Source organism: Rhinoderma darwinii, chromosome 5 (genome assembly GCF_050947455.1).
Source record: "Rhinoderma darwinii isolate aRhiDar2 chromosome 5, aRhiDar2.hap1, whole genome shotgun sequence".
NCBI classification, from domain to species: Eukaryota; Metazoa; Chordata; class Amphibia; order Anura; family Rhinodermatidae; genus Rhinoderma; species Rhinoderma darwinii.
Genome location: NC_134691.1, coordinates 223,614,804 through 223,636,328, shown reverse-complemented (window position 1 = coordinate 223,636,328; position 21,525 = coordinate 223,614,804). Strand labels below are relative to the sequence as shown.

General features: G+C 39.6%; 1 protein-coding gene across 2 annotated transcripts in view; it reads right to left on the bottom strand.

Moving 5' to 3' along the window:
* Positions 1-8,062: 8,062 nt before the first annotated feature.
* Positions 8,063-21,525, bottom strand: part of STAC (SH3 and cysteine rich domain) — a 330,747-nt gene continuing 317,284 nt past the window's right edge. Inside the window, exons 10-11 of one of the 2 annotated variants that reach the window (XM_075826963.1) lie at positions 17,283-17,420; positions 8,063-8,777 (exon numbers count right to left, since the gene is read on the bottom strand). In XM_075826963.1, coding sequence (XP_075683078.1) covers positions 8,679-8,777; positions 17,283-17,420 — 237 coding nt within the window. In that variant the 3' untranslated portion in view covers positions 8,063-8,678. The remainder of the gene's footprint in view (positions 8,778-17,282; positions 17,421-21,525) is intronic. The other variant, XM_075826964.1, reaches the window with a different exon arrangement.

Genomic DNA, 21,525 nt, shown 5'->3' with positions numbered 1-21,525 from the left:
TAAAACCTGCGCCGTAAATAGTCTGTGGCGTGGATTTTAAGGACCCTGACCGCCGGGGTAAATACACAGCCGGGAACCGGTAAAAAAAATATATATATATCATAAAAATATGATACAGATTCTATGAACTTAGATGTGATCATTATTAGCTGTATCCTGTGGGTCAGAGACAAGCAGGACCAGCTTTCAGCCAAGCTGTCAGCTCAGCTGACCTGAGAGCCACGGCTTTGACAGAAAGATACAGCTTCTATGTATACAGGATACATAGAAGCTGCATCTTAAAAAGCACAACTTTTTTGTTATAAAATGAAATATAAAGTTGGTTTATATCACTTAGAGCATTGAGTTTAAAAAAAAAATGATTTCAAAGGTGTGCATAGCCTTTAAGAAATTAATCAGTACAGAATTTTAACCTATTTAGATAAAAATATATGGTGTTTTGGGGGGCACATTACTGTTAAGGTTTTATAGTAATATAAGAGCTCTTTTCTTCATGTAGTTTATGAACAACAATGTCATAGGAGAATTTGAATGCTTAATAGTAATTACTTTAATGCATATTTAATGTAAAAATCTTCTGAGTACAAGAGATTTTGCTTCATCTTAATTAGATATCATCCATCCATGCCACATAGAATGTGAAGTGTCTATTGGTTAGTTTATGAATAGCTGCATCTGCTCCCTCAGGCACTCTTAACACATAATATTGGTTCCATGTATTTGTATGTCTATATTCAATTCTTACATTCATTCTAACAAAGTTTGTCTTGTAGTAGTCCTGTTAGGTTTATACCATTGGGAAATATAATAAGGTTACAGTAAACCAACTGCAAATAAATCAAGTTTTAGAGTTAAATGTATGTATAATTTAAAGCAACTAATAAATTTGATAAATATACAGTACAATATCAGCACCAACTTTTTACTATGAGAAGAGACCCTGAAAAATATTCTCTAATTCCATCCAACCCCTAATAATAATATGAGACAAACAGTAATTATCACAGCAAAGGCAGAATGTTCTTGTAATTTTTGCACACCCCTTTTTAGATGTCACAATGCCCCCAGTACAGAGACAGCCACAGTGCTACCAGTAAAAAGGCAGATACATTGCACCAGTACTTACCTTCTTGATTTAGTCCTCCTTTTATTGATTCTACATCCTCCTCTGCAATGACCCTTTTCTGTAGAAGATGCTCGGAAAGTAAAAGCTCAAGACTCGGCCGGCTGTCTTGGTTAGCAGAAACTTATGAAAGACTTTTCCTTCCTACATAGGAATGTCTAGGCATCTTGCCCCCTCTTAAAAGGTTACAAAGCAATTTTTTTTGCTGAGCCATTGACCTGGTTTCAAGGAACCTCAGTTGAGACAAGACGGTCTACATGCACACTTCCGCACCTAAAAACTTGGTAGCATTCCTACTTTTCACCATTCTTCTTATCTGACTGTTTACATTTTTAATTTTTAAGGTATGAAAACAATTTGTTAATTTTGATACTTATGAATAAATTAATAAAAATAGCCAGGAATCGAATGCAAGGTTCAAACTTGTTAAGAGGAAAAACGTAAAGTTCTAGGGCCTATTCAAAATCTATCATAGGGCTCCCAACCTACTGTGTGCTCTTTACTGTAGAGTACTTGTGTATTCTTATGTGGCATTGGGACATTTAAGTCCCCTCAGGCACCAGGGTACTGATACAACTGCTTTGTCTGCACACTCTATAGCTACACCTGAACCTGTTACTTGAATCATATCATTTGGCACTTCCTGTCATTTTACTTTATTTCCCTATATTTGTACATTTTTTCCATTTTCTGCAAGTCCCTATCACTAAAATGTTAGTATTTTAGTTAAAATCAATGGTGGTTTATCAACTGATCAAATAGCTTCCAAAACAGCCAAGCAGACTGCCAGAAGCCAAAAGGCATGACACTTTACTAGCTCCAATTCTATTTTATTTTCTAATTGTTGGAGGTAGTACTGGTTAGCCCCTACAGTTAGGGTATTAATGTCATATAGTAATAAGTCCAGTCCCAAATAACTTGATGGCCTAGCCTCAGGGTAGGCCATTAATATCTGATCGGTCGTGGTCTCACTCCCGTGACCGACGCCGACAAACTGCTTTGAAGGGGCCGCAGTGCACGTATGAGCGCTATTTACGCTTCATTTCCTTTACTTCTCATACTGTGAAACACCGACACACTTTTAATGGTGGTTCACAGTATTACAGTCTTCTTCAATTAAAGTGAATGGAAGAAGGCTGTAATACTGTGAATCGCCGCTACAAATGTGTCGGCGATTCAAAGTTTGAGCAGTAATGGAAATGAAGATTGTACGAGCACTGCAATCTTTTCAAAACAGCTGATCTGCGGGGGTGCAGGGTGTCAGACCACGACCGTTCAGATATTGATGGCCTATCCTAAGAATAGGTCATCAAATTTTTGGGACTGGAAAACACCTTTAAGGTCAGCCTTATTGCTATGTTTTTCCATATATTGTTTAGAAAGACTGAAAAAATATAGCTTTTTTTGTGGTACTACATACATAATATGTGCAGAGATAATCCTAGGCTTTTTTTTTTACCCAGGGCAAAGATTCAGTTTGATGTCCCTCCCCATAAAGTAATACATACAAATCCCTGTATGCTGATGTGCATATATGGATTTGTAGTGCCGGGCCCATACATCAGCCTATCCTACCCCAGCGTTTCTGTTGCTGAAAATGGCTTCTCCACCATACAAAGTGAATCTACTGCCAAAATAGTATGTATTCTCGTTATTATAAAAACATTATTATTAACTAGTGATTAGTCACCATTGAAATCTGTGATTGAAACCTATGGTTTCTATTTGTTTCAGTTTGAATTTCTTTTATGGGTTCCCTTGGCTGAAAGGTCCGACGAAACCTATGAACGGAGTCCCGACGCAGATGTGAACGAAGCCTAAGCAGTACATATACTGTAAAGTAGCATCAGTAATCACTAGGGGCATACCTTCCCCACCACCCTGTATATGGATCATAAATTGTATTAGAAAATTTTAGTGAAATACAAGCTTTATTCATTATCTTTCATACAACCATATCTATTAATTAGATATGTTACATTTCCAGAATAAAAATACATTAGCAAAATATAAGCAATACAGGGTGGTATTGTGGTACTGGTAGAGACAAAACAGGGACAAGAACAGAAAAGTAAAACCTTTCAAAAATGATCGTCTTTTTTGGTATAATGAGAAAAAAAACAAAGACTTGTAAAATGGACAATACAGTACAGACACCCAATAAATATGTCTAGTTTACAATAGTTAAATAAGGTTGTAATAATACACAAATAATGAAGCACAAATACTATAATGTTCTTCAACCACCTAATGAAAAAGACAGAATAATGACATAACTCATATCTGAAAAACCAGCTTCCAATGATTTAGGGAATCTTTTTACTATGTTGTTTTACTGCAGTAATAGTTATTGCCATTGATAAGATGCTCTGCATCCAATCACACAGTGAACCCCTTAAATCTGGCATCCAGTAATCAAGAAAGTCTGTATCCATCACAGAACTGCAAGATAATATGGGATTTCAAAACATCAGAAATATAAGACTGAGTCGAGAAAACCTAATGGATCTAATGGTATTGTTAGTTCGTTGGGTCTTTGTATTACACCAAATAGGGATCGTTATACACAGGTACAATGTGTTCATCTGAATAAAGCCATATAGCAGCAGATTTGATGTTAACATTTCAGCAGGGCACTAAGGGGAGGTTTTTAGTTGCCCTGAAACACCCCTGTCAGACAGCTGCATATTTGTAAATTTTGCGGTTTGGCCAAGATTTGCGCAAATGTGAGAGGTGGGGGTCATAGGGAGCAGTCTGTGTGAGAGAGAGGCTATGGGGAAGTCTGTGTAAGAAAGCGGGAGCCATGGGGAGCAGTCTGTGTGAGAGGAGAGGTCATGGGAAGTAGTTTGGGAAAGAGAGGGGGTCATGGGGAGCAGTCTCTGTGTGTGTGAGAGAGAGAGAGAGAGAGAGAGAGAGAGAGAGTGATAGGTGATATCATTATAACCTCCTGGGAGTCCATACAGTTTAGTCACTTCATTACTGAATTGGCTGGTATGTATGGGCTGCTGGGAGAACCTCCTAGGCACTATTGGATATTTACTATTCTTTGGATGACTTGTTAGTTGGAGGTATACTGGAGGCACATGGTAAGCTATGGGATGCTTGTTTGGGGTGTGGGGAAGCACTGGGGGCACATGATGAGCTGTGGGATGATTGTTAGGGTTGTGGGGAAGCACTTGAGGCACATTAGCTGTGGGATGATTGTTAGTGTTGTGGGGAAGCACTGGAGGCACATGAGGAGCTGTGGGATGATTGTTATTGGTGTGGGGTGCACTGGAGGCACATGAGGAGCAGTGGGATGATTTTTAGGGGTGTGTGGAGCACTGGAGGTACATAAGGAGCTGTGGGCTGCTTGTTTTGGGTGTGGGGAACCACTAGAGGCATATGAGGAGCTGTGGGATGATTGTTAGTGGTGTGGGGTGCAACGGAGGCACATGAGGAGCTGTGGGATGCTTGTTAGGGGTGTGGGGTGAACTGGAGGCACATGAGGAGCTGTGGGATGCTTGTTAGGTGTGTGGGGATGCACATGGGGAGCTGTGGGATGATTGTTAGTGGTGTGGCAGTGCACTGGAGGCACATGAGAAGCTGTGGGATGATTGTTAGTGGTGTGAGGGTGCACTGCAGGCACATGAGGAGCTGTGGGATGCTTGTTATGGGTGTGGGGGTGCACTGTAGGCAAATGAGTAGCTGTGAGATGATTGTTAATGGTGTGGTGGTGCACTGGAGGCACATGAGGAGCTGTGGGATGATTATTAGGGGTGTGGCGGTGCACTCTAGGCACATGAGGAGCTGAAAGATGATTGTTAATGGTGTGGCGGTGCACTGGAGGCACATGAGGAGCTGTGGGAGGATTGTTAATGGTGCGGCAGTGCACTGCAGGCACATGAGGAGCTGTGGGATGCTTGTTAGGGGTGTGGGGTGCACTGTAGGCACATGAGCAGCTGTGGGATGCTTGTTAGGGGTGTGGGGGTGTACTGGAGGCACATGAGGAACTGTGGGATGCTGGTTAGTGGTGTAGGAGTGCATTCAAGTTACAAGGGGAACTGTGGGATGATTGTTAGTGGTGTTGGGGTGCACTGGAGGCATATCTGCAGTAGTGTCACTTTAGGGGTTGCTGTTGCGACCGGGCACCATAATCCAGGGGGTCCACAGGCCCCCTCTGCCACATCAGGCCCTTCAGGGATTCGCACACAAGTACCTAACATTGGCCAGCATTAGGATGCAGCGTAAAAAAAGTCCTTAGACCAGTGTGCGAGTGGAGGCTAGTAAATACCTATTTTTTGTTGTTGTTTTTTTTTGTTTGGTATGGAGTCTGAATTGGGGGTCTTATCTGATTAGGCTTAGAGTCTGGAGCCCGTGTTTAGTTAGGGGACTGGTCTGGGATCTTAATTATGTTGGGGTTTGGGATTTGATACCTCCCTTTCCCCTTTCCTGTATTTCTACTTATGCGATGGATAGTGTCTGGTACCATTTTCTGTGTATTTCCCCCATTACTCTAGATTTTATTCCTGAATCTTCCCCTTGGAGCAGCGCATCACAGCAGAGGGGCAGTCAGTCAGCAGACCCTGAAGAGGAGGAGAGCACTCCGGCGCGTACAGTGGTACAGAGAGAGAAAGAGCCTGACAACTGAGTAAGGCTGACTTTGTGGATGTGCATCCGCATCTCTCCTACTTAGCCTCCATATCTTAAAAGACAAAAGGATGATAGAAAGTGGCTGCCGACACTCGCCACCAAGAGGGGCTCGGTTTAAATAGTAAGTATTTGGAAACCCCCCTTTTTTTTTAAATCCTACGTTTGCCCCCTTCTGGTAATCCAGCACCTATAATGTTCCATTGATGTTGTATTCAAGAAAATTTGTATGTACATAACTATTAATGTGTGTTAATGGTATATGTAAACTTCTTAAATCTTATGAGGGTTATTATTATTTCATGGCTAACCTGGCCATTTGATAAAAAATATATTTTAAGTTTAATTTACTATTGAATAATTATTTGCAGATAAATAAACTATAGAACCACAACTTGTATTTTACAGGGCAGTGGGCTCGAACAATAATTCAGTTTAAATTTACCACAAAAATGTCATAACTTTGCAAATACTTTGCAAATAATGCATTTTTATATCCGTAGTGTTGTTTTTTTCTTGCCATTCGAAACAGACAGCTGTTTAGCTGCACTCTAATAAAAGAAATGCGACCTACCATAGTTCTTTCTATGTAACTGTCATTAAAGCTCCCACAATACCCTATTTTCTAACAACATTAAATCAGACTACCACCAGATGGCACACAGATAACAATGGTCCATGGAGCCTATAATAACAATGTAATATCACAAAATATGTATAAATATAGGTCATATTCATGATATACAATAAAAACAGAAACATTTTAAAAATAATAAATTAGCACTAAAAACTAGCAACATCCTTAGGCCTTATTCACACGAGCGTATTTAACGTCCATGACAGGCGCGTGAAAATCACGCGTGTCGCACGGACCTATGTAACTCAATGGGGCCGTTCAGACAGTCTGTGATTTTCACGCCGCATGTGTCCGCTGCGTAAAACTCACGACATGTCCTATAGTTGAGCGTTTTTCGCGCATCATGCACCCATTGAAGTCAATAGGTGTGGGAAAATCACGCGCAGCACACGAACGCACTTCAATGTGCTGCACGTGATTCGCGCAACAGTTGTTAAAGAAATGAAGGGAAAAATAAAACCACCTCCTTCATTTCTGTTTCTAAACATAAAAACAGAGTGTCATAACGATGCAATATGTGCGAAAATCACACAGCCACGCACCAAATACAGACAGCACACGGTACTGCAACGCACAAAAACGCTGCGTTTTTTGCACGCGCAAAACGCAAATGTTCATGTGAATAAGGCCTAAGGGCGAGTTCACACTGAGCCCATCGACAAGCTTTTTGGCGCGGGAACCGCGCCGCAAAACGCGCCAAAAAACTGCCGAAAATGCCTTTCATTGTTTTCAATGGGAGGCGGAGGCGTTTTTTTCCGCAAGCGGAAAAACCACCTCGCAGGAGAAAGAAGGGACATGCCCTATCTTCGGCCGTTGACATCAATGGGAGGCAGAGAAAGCGTATTTCGCAGCGTTTTATGCCCGCGGCGCTTAATGGCCGAGGTCGAAAAATGCAGCGAAAAATGCAGCGAAAATCGGCGTGCAGGTAGAGGAAAATCTGCCTCAAAATTCCAAACGAAATTTTGAGGAAGATTTTCCGCCTGCAAAAAAACTCTGTGTGAACCCAGCCTAACTGCTCTAAAAATAAGTGAATCATTTTTTTTTTTTTTTTTTTATACAACATTGTAAATATTTTCTATATTTTTAAATATTTTGTGATAAAACTAAATAAATTGATATACATTTTAATTTTATAGGTCGATTTAAATCCATAGATAATTATTAGCAGAGCTCATAGTTTTAGATATATTAAAAAAATCATCTAACTCAAAATTCGTACAAGATAAAGTAAAGCATTTACAAAGTTACTCAACTTTTGATGTACCTTAGATTTTAATTGTAGAATGCTTTAAAATTTTATTGGAAATTACATGTGATTTAAAAAAAAAAATCATCTATGAACTTTATAGCAACCAATCATTTATAGAAATATACCTAGATATTTTTTGTGAATTGATTCCAGGATAGAATAAAAAAATAAAATAATATATATATAATTTTATAGATCGTGAAGATAAAGAAAGAATACAATTCTATTTTATCACAAAAAAAAAGTAGCATTGATTAAATATAATAAACTCAGATAATAAAAAAACTCAAATAAAAAGCATTCTAAAATTTCACCACATTCATATTATCTATTTCTAATATAACTCAAAATTTTGACTAATTAGACTTTAATGTTTAACACTTGAAAAAAATAATTTACTATTAGTTAATAAATTAATGTGGAAACAAAAGTACCATTAACTGCTGAAGAGTAAATGCTATAGAGGGTGGTAGAAATCAATAAAGAGTTGTCCATTAATATTCCTCAACTCTTTTTGAAATATAAAATTGAGCTGTGTTATACAGAAAATGACATCACTAAACAAGAAATGTTGCAGGCACAGTTTTTGTCCTTAGGAGCTTACAGTCTTCTGTACTGTTTATAGAGAGGAAAATTCATTGCTCCAATGTTACAATGGGCTATGGAAACAAATCTGTCCCAGTAAAGGCAATGACATACACACTATACTACTCCTTAAAACCTGATCTTAAAAACCCAAACGGAGACTTGAGCAGTTTTTAAAGACATTGACAGAGGCTTTAACTTCATTATTAAAGTTCATGATCACCATTGCAGCATTTTCTTTTTCTTCCAGGTTGGGAGATCTGAAAATCTTGTCTGCTTCACTGTTATTGTATCTGTTCAGTGTTATAGCAGTCCAATTCTCTGTTTCGGATCTCTTACAACTGTGTATCCATTCCGTGTTGCTTTGTGTGAACCCCTCAGAATCCCATGACACCACATGATACACACACTTGTCTTCAGAAAACTTGAATAATAGCAACATTCAAATCCTAGATTCAGATATTTTCCAAAATATCAGTGGGTACAACTCCCCTCTTCTTCCCAGTGATAACTTTGAGAAAGCCATTGTTCTCCTTCTCAGAACTGGCACATATCTACGAAGTCAAAAAAGTTATATTAAACATTAAGTTCTAATTCAGCTATGTATATTTCAGTGAATATATTTACTCTATAAAAATAAGCTTTACCGGTGTTTCAGCAATGGACAAGTTTCTTATTACAGAGATGTAACTCCCTGATATATAGTAAGACATTGGGCTACGAGCAGGGTAGCCTCCACTGTCCTAAATGCTTGGAATGAGCTGTCTAATAGGAGAAATGGCCATTAGCCAAACACTGTCAAAGTGAATTTTCACATTCTCGTTTGTTTCTACTTTGATAGATAACCTGGAAAACCAGTCAAAGATTCAGTTATACTGGTCCACTGTCCATGAATTTTATATATATTTTATAGTAATACCACTTTGCTCTCTGCCGCCCTGTAGCCTGTGTCTCAGACTCTTAATAGCTGTCACAATGAAAGAAGAGCTTAAGCAGTGGGACTCTTGTGGGTGCGGGGCCACCGTTGTCTTGAAAATATATTCAGAGGCGTAGCTAGGGGGGGCAGGCGGGGCATGTGCCCCGGGCACAACCCGATGGTAGGGAAGGGGGGGCGCCGAAGAGCAGCTGATCGCTGCTGATAGGCGCCCCATATGTGGGACACCTGCAGCAGCTTAGGAAGAGCCAGGACGTTACGGCGTTATGACTGGGGTCTGTGACGGCCAGGGAGTGGACCAGTCCAGTCACCTGACCTCACGTCAGTGACATGAGGTCAGATGACTCAGGTCAGGGGACAGGTCCACTCCCGTGCTGCAGCCTTCCAGCTATGCCTCTATTCTGTGCTCTGTGCTCTGCCGAGAGGCAGAGAGGAAGCTCCGCCCACACGCAGCCCGTCCTGACCTGTGATGCTGTCAGCAAGGCGACATGGTGAGTGTCTGTGTGTGTAATGTGTGTCTCTGTGTTTGTATGTGTATATGTTACAGTGTGTGTGTGTGTTTGTCACTTACATCTACTACATTATCTGTACTCAGAGAGTTATCACTGTGTTATCTGTGGTGTTACATAGAACTGCAGGTAACGTCTGCCACATTATCTGTACTGTGTAGCAGAGCTGAAATTGTAATTTAGCACAATGTGTTATCTGTGGTGTTACATAGGACTGCAGGCAACAGCTACTACATTATCTGTACTGTGTAGCAGAGCTGAGATTGTAATTTAGCACAATGTGTTATCTGTGGTGTTACATAGGACTGCAGGCAACAGCTACTACATTATCTGTACTGTGTAGCGGAGCTGAGATTGTAATTTAGCACAATGTGTTATCTGTGGTGTTACATAGGACTGCAGGCAACAGCTACTACATTATCTGTAATCAGAGTTATCACTGTGTTATCTGTGGTGTTACATAGGACTGCAGGTAACATCTACTACATTATCTGTGCTGTGTACATATGTGCTAGTGTGCGTATATATGGGTCTGTTTGTGAATGTGTCTTTGTTCTTCTATATTTGTGCATTTTATGTATTTGTATATGTCCCTGTCTGTGTATTTATCTTCCGGTGTGTGTGTGTGTTTGTGTGTGTGTGTGTGTGTGTGTGTGTGTATATGTGTTTGTACATCTATATATTTACCTGTATGTATGTATTCCAGAATGTGTGTATGTATATTTGCCTGTATGTCTAAATATCTGTCTTTCTGTATGTACAGTATATATGTTCCAGCGTGTCCATATATGTGGTTCATTTTTGGTTTGTGTAGGGGGCGGCAATAGAGAGTCCCGCACAGGGCGCCATCCAAGCTAAGGCCGGCCCTGGCTGTCACCGACCCTAGTCAGAAGAAACTCTGCCACTGCCTGCGCCGCATGACCTCCTCCGCTCCTCCGGTAAGTCACACCAGGCAGAGCGGAGAGTGGTAGAGGTAGGCTCACCGCTCACCGCTCACCGGTCTGTTCACAGTGTGGCGCTAAGTACAAGGGGGGGGGAGTGTGGCGCTATTTAAAAGGGGGGGAAGTGGCACTATTTACAAGGGGGGAGTGTGGTGCTATTTACAAAGGGGCAGCGGGCTGTGTGTGGCACTATCTACAAGGGGGGGGGGTGTGCTGCTATCTACAAGGGGGGAAGCAGGCTGTGTGTGGCACTATCTATAAGGGGGGCTGTGTGACACTATCTACAAGGGGGGCTGTGTGTGGCACTATCTACAAGGGGGGCTGTGTGTGGCACTATCTACAAGGGGGGCTGTGTGTGGCACTATCTACAAGGGGGGCTGTGTGTGGCGCGATCTACAGGGGGCTGTGTGTGGTCTCTTTAATTTATTTTCTTTTAATTTATTTTTATGTTAATTACATTATAGAACTATATCGCTTGTAAAATGTAGAAATGCTTTTATACTCGAATTACATTAAAAAAATTGGGAAAAAAAATTACACGTCATTGATTGGTAGGGAATGAAAACATGGCGAGGGGGAAGGAGATGTCGGGAAATAAGTTGGGGGGGGGGGCGCCAATCTGAATCTTTGCCCCAGGTGCAGGAGAACCTAGCTACGCCTCTGAATATATTAGTAATAAAATAGACAGCAGGCAATAATTCCGTGATGAAAGATAATAAAGTGCTCATCTTAAAGCAGATTAAACCTGACACTTTTCCATATCTTTATGTTGTAACTAAGGAACTCAGATTCTACTTACTGCAGCAAGAATATTAGCTGCTAAATGAGAAATGGACCACCATAAAACTGCTATATTGTATACATTGTCTTTATTGTCATGTTTTAACTAATCTGAGTTAGAAGATAGGAGGGATATCAGCTACTGACTACAATGTATTTTAGTTATCAATTTAACTAATTCTTTGACTGTTGAGGCACAACCTCTGAGTTGAACGTAGCCGTAATAGTTTACCCCTAGACTAGGGCTCTACTGATCCTCCATATTCCTTTCTGTACAAATAGACTACATTGGATGCCGTATAATTCCACATTTATTCTTTTAACATTGCTTCTAGGGGAGAGTAGCTCTGATATATTGCACCATACAGAACATCATAATTTCGAAACATTGAGTGTCTACAGCTCTGCTGTGAGCATGAGGCCTCAATGGAATCTATTGTCAGAAAATGATCTATTGATTAAATTATGTTTTTATGTTATTGTCCTTATCAAGTTTTTCTATGCAGTTTGCATTTTGCAGTTTTTACACTGGCCCCTGGGCCCTTACAAAAGGCTGATACATCCTGTAATTTTCAGGGCGTGCTGTGTACACTGGGGGCATGGTTAGCAGTCATCTTATTATCACAGGGAAGTATGTAAGATCCAATCAGCCAATAAACATTTGCTCATTTGTCGGCTGATCGCTGTTCAGGACAATGATCGGAATGAGCATTCATACCAACGCTTGTTTGTCCAATCATTGGCCAGTGTAAAAGGGCCTTAACTGTCTGGGTGATTTTGGAGTTTTTTTTTTTTTGTTTTTTTTTTTGCATCTTTTGCAGGCAGAAAAAAACTACCTTGAGAATTTCTTCAGGAATTTTGAGGCAGATTTTGAACTTCTTGCTCTTATTTCTCCACCTTTTTGGCAGCGGTTTTATACTACAGCCATTAAAGCTAATTCAATGACTGTGGGCAAAAAAACGCAGTAAAAACGCTCGTCGAGATGAGCGCCACAGGTATTTTCAGCCTCCCATTGATTTCAATGGGTGGTCAAAGGCAGAAACCGCGGAAAAAAAGAACACGCCGCTTGTTTTTCCGAAGAGAGGTCAAAAGCTGCCCGAGAAAAAAAATGTCTCTGCCTCCTCTTCAAACCAATTGGGGGCGATTTAGGCCATTTTTTGCCGCTGATTCCGATGTGGTTTCGGCATCAAAATCAGCGCCAAAAAGATGTGAACAGAGCCTGTAAATACGGATCCATAGGCATCTGTAATTAATCCGTATATATGGAAGGGTGTCCGGAAATACGATCCGTATTTCATCCGTATTTATATGTGGATCTGTAAAAAAGAGGGAGGCTGCAAATGATCTCACCAACACGTTGCATAGCAACGCTCCCATAAATATGGACGGTTTACGAATGCACATGCGTGCCATAATTATGGACAAGAATAGGACAAGTTCTATAATTTTTACAGCATGGACACCCATTAGTAAAAATACTGAAAGGTTTACGTGGCCAAAATAAATAAATGGGTCCATAATTACGGACCGTAATTATGGTCTGTTATTACGGATGAAATATACGGTCGTGTGCATGGGGCCTTAATGTAACCCAAAAAGTGGTCCCTTGTCGGCAGCACATCTCCCCGTGTAAACAGGGGATATGCTGCCAACAAGATGCAAATGTATGGGGACGAAAGATCATATTAACAATTGTTCGTCCCCATACATTCCAATCATTGCTCCATTTAAATGGAGCACACGAGCTCCGATTGACATGCTGTATGGTCGATTGGCGCTTGGCAGAAAACCTGCCCCTGTAAAAGGGTCCTTAGGGTTCAGTTAAATACAAGGCAAATATGCAACATATGACTTCACCCTTAGGGTCAGTTCACACAGAGTTTTTTTACATGTTTTTTGACGTGGAAACCGCGTTGGAATACGCGCCAAAAAACGGCCGAAAATGCCTCCCATTGATTTTAATGGGAGGCAGAGGCATTTTTTCCTGGCGAGCGGAAAAAACGGCTTGCGGGAAAAAGAAGGGACATGCCCTATCTTCGGGCATTTACGTCTCTGACCTTCCATTGACATCAATGGGAGGCAGAGAAAGTGTATTTCGCAACGCTTTTTGAATGCAGCGCTCAATGGTCGCAGGTGAAAAACGCTGCGAAAATGTTGGAGTGCAGGCAGAGCAAAATCTGCCTCAAAATTCCAAATGGAATTTTGAGGCAGATTTTCTGCCTACACAAAACTCTGTGTGAACCCAGCCTTAGGGTGGACTCACATGCAGCAGATTTTGTTGTAAAAATTTCAGCGACTGAAAATTAGTTCCATTCATCTGAATGGGGTTGTTTCTGCAGCAGGTACAAGGATTTCTGCAATTCCCATTCAGATAAATGCAACTCATTGTCAGAAATTTCTACAATAAAATCTGCCATGTGTGAATCTACCCTTAGGGCTTATTCAGACGAACGTTGAATACATCCATGTGATGTCCGTTAAATCAACGGGCATCACATGAACACATGTATTTCAATGGGGCCGTTGTTTCAATGGACTGTGTGAAGGGTCTGTTGAAAAATAGAACATCTCCTATTTTCCTCCATTTTTAGACTCAAGTCTATGGGGATCCGTGAAAATGGGACCCACATAGGGACAATGCGGGCGTGAAAAACTTCAGTTTTTCCAAGTCCGAGTTTCACCACGTTCGTTTGAATAAGCCCTTAGTGTGAAGACGTATGGAGCGGCAGCCACAAACTAGCGGCTGAAACCATGTCCACACACAGTGGCGAATGGCCGCACGAGATTGAAAAAGAATGGCTTAATTAGGTACTCATGTTTGATGTTTCCGTTCTATACAATATAGAAATGTTTAAAGGTCTGGCTGAGATCAGACCCTAGTGTCTGGTGTTCCGGTGCATAGTTCTGAGCTGCAATACCAGACAATATTTACTTGAATACAATAGATCCTTTTTTTCTAATGTGATAAACCTATTTAAAATGACCTGTGAGCTCTCTATACTAGTTGTATTTCCCATAAAATAACAATTCTGGAGCATCTGTATTTAGAACTTGACAATTCTGGAGCATCTGTATTTAGAACTACTTTTCCTCAGTTATTCCTCCTGAAAATGTATGAATAAATTGACAACTGGGTGTAATGGGGTGTGTCCCTACAAAGTCTGACAGTGTCAGACTGTTTAGGGACACACCCTATTGACAAGGGGAATGGTAGGGCCCATTTGTCAATCTATTCATACAGTTCCAGGAGGAATAGCAAAGGAAGAACCCAACACAGAGTTCTAAAGAAAGATGCTTCAGCACTGTTATTTTATGGGGAATACAACTATTTACAACAGAATCTGTCTATTGCAACTACACCTAAAACATCTTAAGGACAGTCGTATATTCGGCCTTCATAAGCTCAATATTACTATAATGTTAATTTTTTTAGGGTGACATTTTAGCTGCACAACATTAGAAGTATTTGCAATAAAAGTTAAGTAAACACATTCTATGTTCAAAGGCAAAGAATATCATGTTGATTATCCATTTGCACATGCAGTGATAAATTAACAAGTACACTCTCACCTATTTACATCAAGTAGCCATGGTGATAGTCAGTACTATATGTGTTAATGGAAAAACAGCAGCATTCTATTATGATTTATATCAACAGGCATTGTATTTTTCCAATGTTATAATTTGGGATAATGTACTCCGTTTTAACCAATTATAGTTTAAAAACATGTGATCGCTTTTTAAAGTCAAGCAGATTGACATTATTACAAAATTCAATGCTAAATAAATGAATTAAAAACATATTTATTGTCATGAAATCCATACACAGTTCTTCCATTTTATAATTTCATCAATATTAAGTAGTAACAATAATAGTAGTAACTCTAATGGCAGGATGGGCACATAAACAAATTGTGTCATAGGCACCAATCCCGATCAAACTATGCCTATATTTTTGCTAATAAGCCGATATGCATGGGCTTATGTAGGGCCTGTTCACATCACATTTTGGCCCTACGTTTAGCGTGTACGTTGGAAAAGCTAACTACGTACACGCTAAATGTGTCCATAGGGTTCCATTTGCTTGACGGATACTAAAAGGGTGTCCTTTTGGCCTCCATCAGGCTGGTATACATCAGGATACCTTTTTTTTTGGGGTGGAATAACATAGTATACGTCGCTATTCCACCCTGAGGGATCCACCGCGTGGAATGTTTTTTTTAACATGGAAGACTATTTTTTATACAGTGGGATAGGTCAGTGCCGTCTGCAAAAATCTGCATAGCAAAACCTCCACCTCTGAACGTGGTCTAAGGGTCCATACACAAGGCAGAGCCACATGGATAGGCCCTGTACAGCTGCACTCGGAGTCCTTACTGGTCCATATTGTAGACCACCAGGCACATGTGTGCTGGTGTATGGTGCCTCGATTAGACACAGAAATCTCCCCTAGAAGCCTCATTAATGAACACTTATGTGATGTCCCTTTTCAGGGTGGCACACCCTTCTTTGCCAAAACATTTTTATGGTTTATTAGAATAGTTAAAGTCAACACATGTAATTCTCCTGCACCACCTGTTTTTTTTTTCCATGCTTGACTTGGTTACAGATACAACAGAAAAGAGTAGGGTCCAAGGCACTAGAAATTTCAAATAATGCTTAACTTTCATTCATACCATCAGAAAAGGCAACATTCAGCCTAGTTTGAGAAAGGCCCTGCGTGGCTGAATCATTACTTTTTATGACAGTATTTCTTGTTGGGGCTTGAGAAAGGTCTTGCTTGGCTGAAACTTTGCCATTTGTGACGGTATGAATAAATGTTAAAGAGGCTCTGTCACCAGATTTTGCAACCCCTATCTGCTATTGCAGCAGATAGGCGCTGCAATGTAGATTACAGTAACGTTTTTATTTTTAAAAAACGAGCATTTTTGGCCAAGTTATGACCATTTTTGTGGTTATGCAAATGAGGCTTGCAAAAGTCCAAGTGGGTGTGTTTAAAAGTAAAAGTCCAAGTGGGCGTGTATTATATGCGTACATCGGGGCGTTTTTAATACTTTCACTAGCTGGGCGCTCTGATGAGAAGTAACATCCTCTTCTCTTCAGAACGCCCAGCTTGTGACAGTGCAGATCTGTGACGTCACTCACAGGTCCTGCATCGTGACGGCCACATCGGCACCAGAGGCTACAGTTGATTCTGCAGCAGCATCAGCGTTTGCAGGTAAGACTTACCTGCAAACGCTGATGCTGCTGCAGAATCAACTGTAGCCTCTGGTGCCGATGTGGCCGTCACGATGCAGGACCTGTGAGTGACGTCACAGATCTGCACTGTCACAAGCTGGGCGTTCTGAAGAGAAGAGGATGTTACTTCTCATCAGAGCGCCCAGCTAGTGAAAGTATTAAAAACGCCCCGATGTACGCACATAATACACGCCCACTTGGACTTTTACTTTTAAACACACCCACTTGGACTTTTGCAAGCCTCATTTGCATAACTACAAAAATGGTCATAACTTGGCCAAAAATGCTCGTTTTTTAAAAATAAAAACGTTACTGTAATCTACATTGCAGCGCCTATCTGCTGCAATAGCAGATAGGGGTTGCAAAATCTGGTGACAGAGCCTCTTTAAGACTTATTTGAAATTTCAGGAGCCTTGGACCCCACTCTATTTTTTGTATTAGAATGGTAATTTTAGGGACAGCGTATCCCATCCCTTCCTATGTACCCTGACTGTTCAGTCATGCCCATATTTCTCAATAATGTCAAGGCAGGTTTAAAAAGAGTTTAAAAACATAATAAATTAAGCACACACCATATACTCCATTTTTTTTTTTTTTTTCAAAAAAAGTGCCCCTAACATTAAACATCGAATTGCAAAATTGCAGCTTAAAATTTACCTGATTTTCCTTTAGTGTTATCTGTCCTTGTTCTTTGCACCCAATGAATGTTCTGGTACAACGAAAAAGTCTCTCATTGCTCTGGACCTTTTGAACAAAATTAGCAGGAAAAAATCCAATTCTGTCCTCAACTTTACCCTGTGAATTATGAGTGATAAAAATTCACATATTTATATTGTATATTCTTTCAATTGTCCATTCTAAACTATTTTGTGGTTAATGTGCTTGATAAGTTATTTTGAAATATTATATTTCAACAGTTTTCATTTACAAATTGGCAATGTCTATGCTGCAACCAGGGTTGGCCTTAGGTCAGATGATGCCCTGTAGAAGAGCTTATTTTGGCACCCCCTGCCTTTTCCCCATGATAAAAAGTAAATAAGTTAAATAAAATAAACACATATACTATGTTCAATAACCATAAAATACTAGAATCAGGGAAAAAAAATTGTGTCTTTGGCATTGCAATATATTTCACTATACAGTATTATACTGGTTGTTCAAGTGCTCTACTGCTCAAAATATCTGCAAAGGCAAGAAAGATGCTCCATGTGCAATGTCAAATATCTTTATTAATGTTTCATAAGTAATGATAGAGGAAACATCAGAATAATCCCTATAAGAAATGTGCAAATCTTTCAGACATAAACAGAGTCTTTCCAATGCTTTATGGCTACCCCCTACCAGCACCTGGTAGTGGACTCAACACATGTGCAAATATACCTTAGTGGGCGCAGATAGACTCAGCAGAGCAGAACTTTTTTTTTATAAATATTTATTTATTTTATCAATTTACAACATATGTTATATAAAATAATACAGAGAAAATTACTAGGCGACCCTAGTAGTTGGCAGGTATATGATTATATCGAAGAAAAACTAATGTGCCAAGGCACAATGAAACCTATTTCCCAACTACTAATATGAAATAATTGAATTGAAGATAAGATATAACCTTTAATAATCAAGTTAAAAGACCAAACAGGAGACATACAACATATAAGGGGTTAAAAGTTACACAAAGTCGGCTAGTACACTATTTGAATGAGGTATGCGCAATTGTAACATGGGTACGTGTCTCATAGATACAATGTGACTGTCACGGTCAGCAGCTGCAGACTGCTGTATTGTCCACTGTGTCACACTAGAAATGGAGTGTAGTTGCTAGCTAGACAGTGATCATTAAAATTACGATAGCCCCCCCGACATGTTTCGCTGCGTCCTCAGGAGATAAATTGGGGCTAATGAACGCACGTTCAATTTCCACTTCCTTTACAATCTCGCTGTTTATTGGTCACTTCATATCCCACAAAAAAATTAAATAAAAAGTGATCAAAAAGTCTCATGTAGTATCAATAGAATGGTACCAATAGAAACTACAGCTTGCCCCGCAAAATAGGCCGTCATATCACTCAATCGCCGGAAAAATAAAACAGTTATAGCTCTCAGAATGTGACGACAAAACAGAAATGTTATTTTTAACAATTAGTTTCTTCCTTCTAAAAGTAGTAGAACATAAAAAAAACTATATAAATTTGGTATCGCCGTAATCGTACTGACCGGTAAAATAACGTTAACATGCCATTTTTACTGTACGGTAAAAAAACTAAACCCCTCAAAAGATTGAGGAATCACAGCTTTTTTCCTATTCCACCCCACAAATAATTTTTTTCCATGTTTTCAATGTATTATATGGTACAATAAATGGTGCCGTGAAAAACTATAACTCATCCCGCAAAAAACAAGCCCTCAAATGGCATTATCGACGGAAAAATAAAAAGTTATGGCTTTTGGAAGGTGGGGATGAAAAAATTAAAGTGAAAATCCAGAAAATGGCTGTGATGGGAAGGGGTTAACCTCTATTTTATGTGTGCAATATTTGAAAATATCTAAATTTTAATTTATTGCCCACACCATAACTGTTTTGAATCCCAGAAAAATGTAATAACTGTCCCTCCTGGTACAGGTGTCTTACCTGAGTAATCCCCTTTCTAACCCAAAATTCTATATACATCAATTTATTAAATTTGGTAAAGTGCCCCTTTTTCCCATAACGGGGTGAAAATAAGTGCTCCGTTTACTCCCAGAATACCTCTCAATGTTACCCAGGATTTAATGAAAAGTCTACTAATTGGCCATAATAAAAATGGTCCAGTTGCAACTGGTCCATTTCCAATAATTCAAAGATATTATAAATTGGAGCCCTAGCTTGGTCCAATAATCTCCTAATAATTTCCACCCATATATGAAATGTAATTGAGCAGCTAGAAAATATAAAAAAAAATAGGGTAAAGACATTCCCCCATTCTTGAATGTTTTACAGAGAAATTTTTGTTTAATACGTGCCCGTTTTCTCCCCCAAATTAGTTGATTGATCAAAGATCCAACTAACTTAAATAGTTTTTCCTCAATCCAAACCGGGTTAGGGGTCAAAATATATAAAACCTGGGTAATCATATGATTTTAATTTTCAATGCAATTTTATCGCTCTTTGATAAGGGGAGTTTCTCCCAAATGCTTACTTTAGATCTAATCTTAGCTATTACCGCCATAATATTCAATGGAGTATAGCTTTCTACCTCAACTCCAACCTTAATACCCAAATATTCAAAGTTTTGAGATCTATCTAGGATATTCATTCCTCCCATCTGCACCGGACCATCCCCGTCCAATGGTAAAAGCACAGACTTGCTCCAATTCATATTTAACCTTGACATCTTCCCAAACTCTTCAACTATCTTTATAACTCAGGGCACGTTTTTTTCCGTATTATTGAGTCAGATCAAGATGTCATCTGTGTATAATAGGATCTTGTCCCTCTCTACTTCGCATCCAAAACAAGTTATTTGCTTGTAATCCTTTATAAGTATTGCTAAAGGTTCTATAAATAGGGCAAATAGAAGAGGGGAGAGAGGGCATCCTTGCCGGGTACCCCTAGTCAGTGGGAATGAATCTGTCATGTCTCCACACATCTTCACCCTTGCACTTGAAGAACAGTACAACAATTTTACCTACTAAATAAATTCCCCACCAAAGCCAAATTTATCCATTACTTTCCAGAGGAAAATCCACTCCATCCTGTCAACGCCTTTGATGTGTCCAGGGACAGGATGGAGCGGGTCTCCCCCCGGCCCAGCTGAATATTGGCAAACAGTCGGCGAAGATTTGTACTTGTACCTCTATTTGGTGTGAAGCTGCATTGATCCGGATGGATTATAGCCGTTGTTACCTTTTTTAGTCTAACTAAGGGCAAGCATAATTGCGAGAAATTTAATATCAGTGTTTAATAACGAGATAGGTCTATATGACTCTACCTCATTAGAGTTCTTATTCTTTTTTAATATTAGGGTAATGACAGCTTCCATTAGCATTGGTAATATAACTTCATCATATTTCCTATAAATCTCTATTGGAAAACCATCTGAGCCAGTAGACAAGTTCTTGGTAAATGATTTAAGCACCAACCTTAATTCCCCCAATGAGAACGGCTCCTCCAATGATGCCCTCTGGGTTTCAGAAAGAGAGGGAAATTTTATTGAAATAACTTTCAATGCTAGTCTGATCTACCTCAATTGTAGATGTATATAGTTGAGAAAAAAAAACCTACTAAATTCTGACTTAGTTTCCCCCTTATCCTTTGTTATAACTCGCAGAAGTGTACTAATAGAGACAATTTTTTTGTTGCACTTGTTGATTTCGAACAATATTATCGAGCAGACTTCCAGGCTTGCCTGATATATAAAAACATCAATGCCCCTTGATATATATATATATATATATATATATATATATATATATATATATATATATATATATATTAATATATATATATATATTAATATCAAGACCTTACAAAAAAGATGATCCTTGTAATTACTTCTGGCTAATGCCAGATTATTTATAACTGTCTCTGTTGGATCGTCCGAGACCTTCTCCCAACATTTTATTTGAGCTATTAATTCTCTGTCGCTCTGTCCAAAGAATTTACATAGAAAAGCTATCTCTTTTATTAATACCCCTTTTAGGCTTCGTTCACATCTGCGCTAGGGTCCCGTTACGACGTACCTTCGGAGCTTTCCGTCGGAACGGGACCCAAAGGCTTCCGTTTCCGTCACCATTGATTTCAATGGTGACATATTCGGTGCCAATGGTTTCCGTTTGTCTCCCTTGTGCAAGGGTACCGTCGTTTTGACAGAATCAATAGCGTAGTCGACTATTCGCCAATTTCACTAAATTTCGCCAA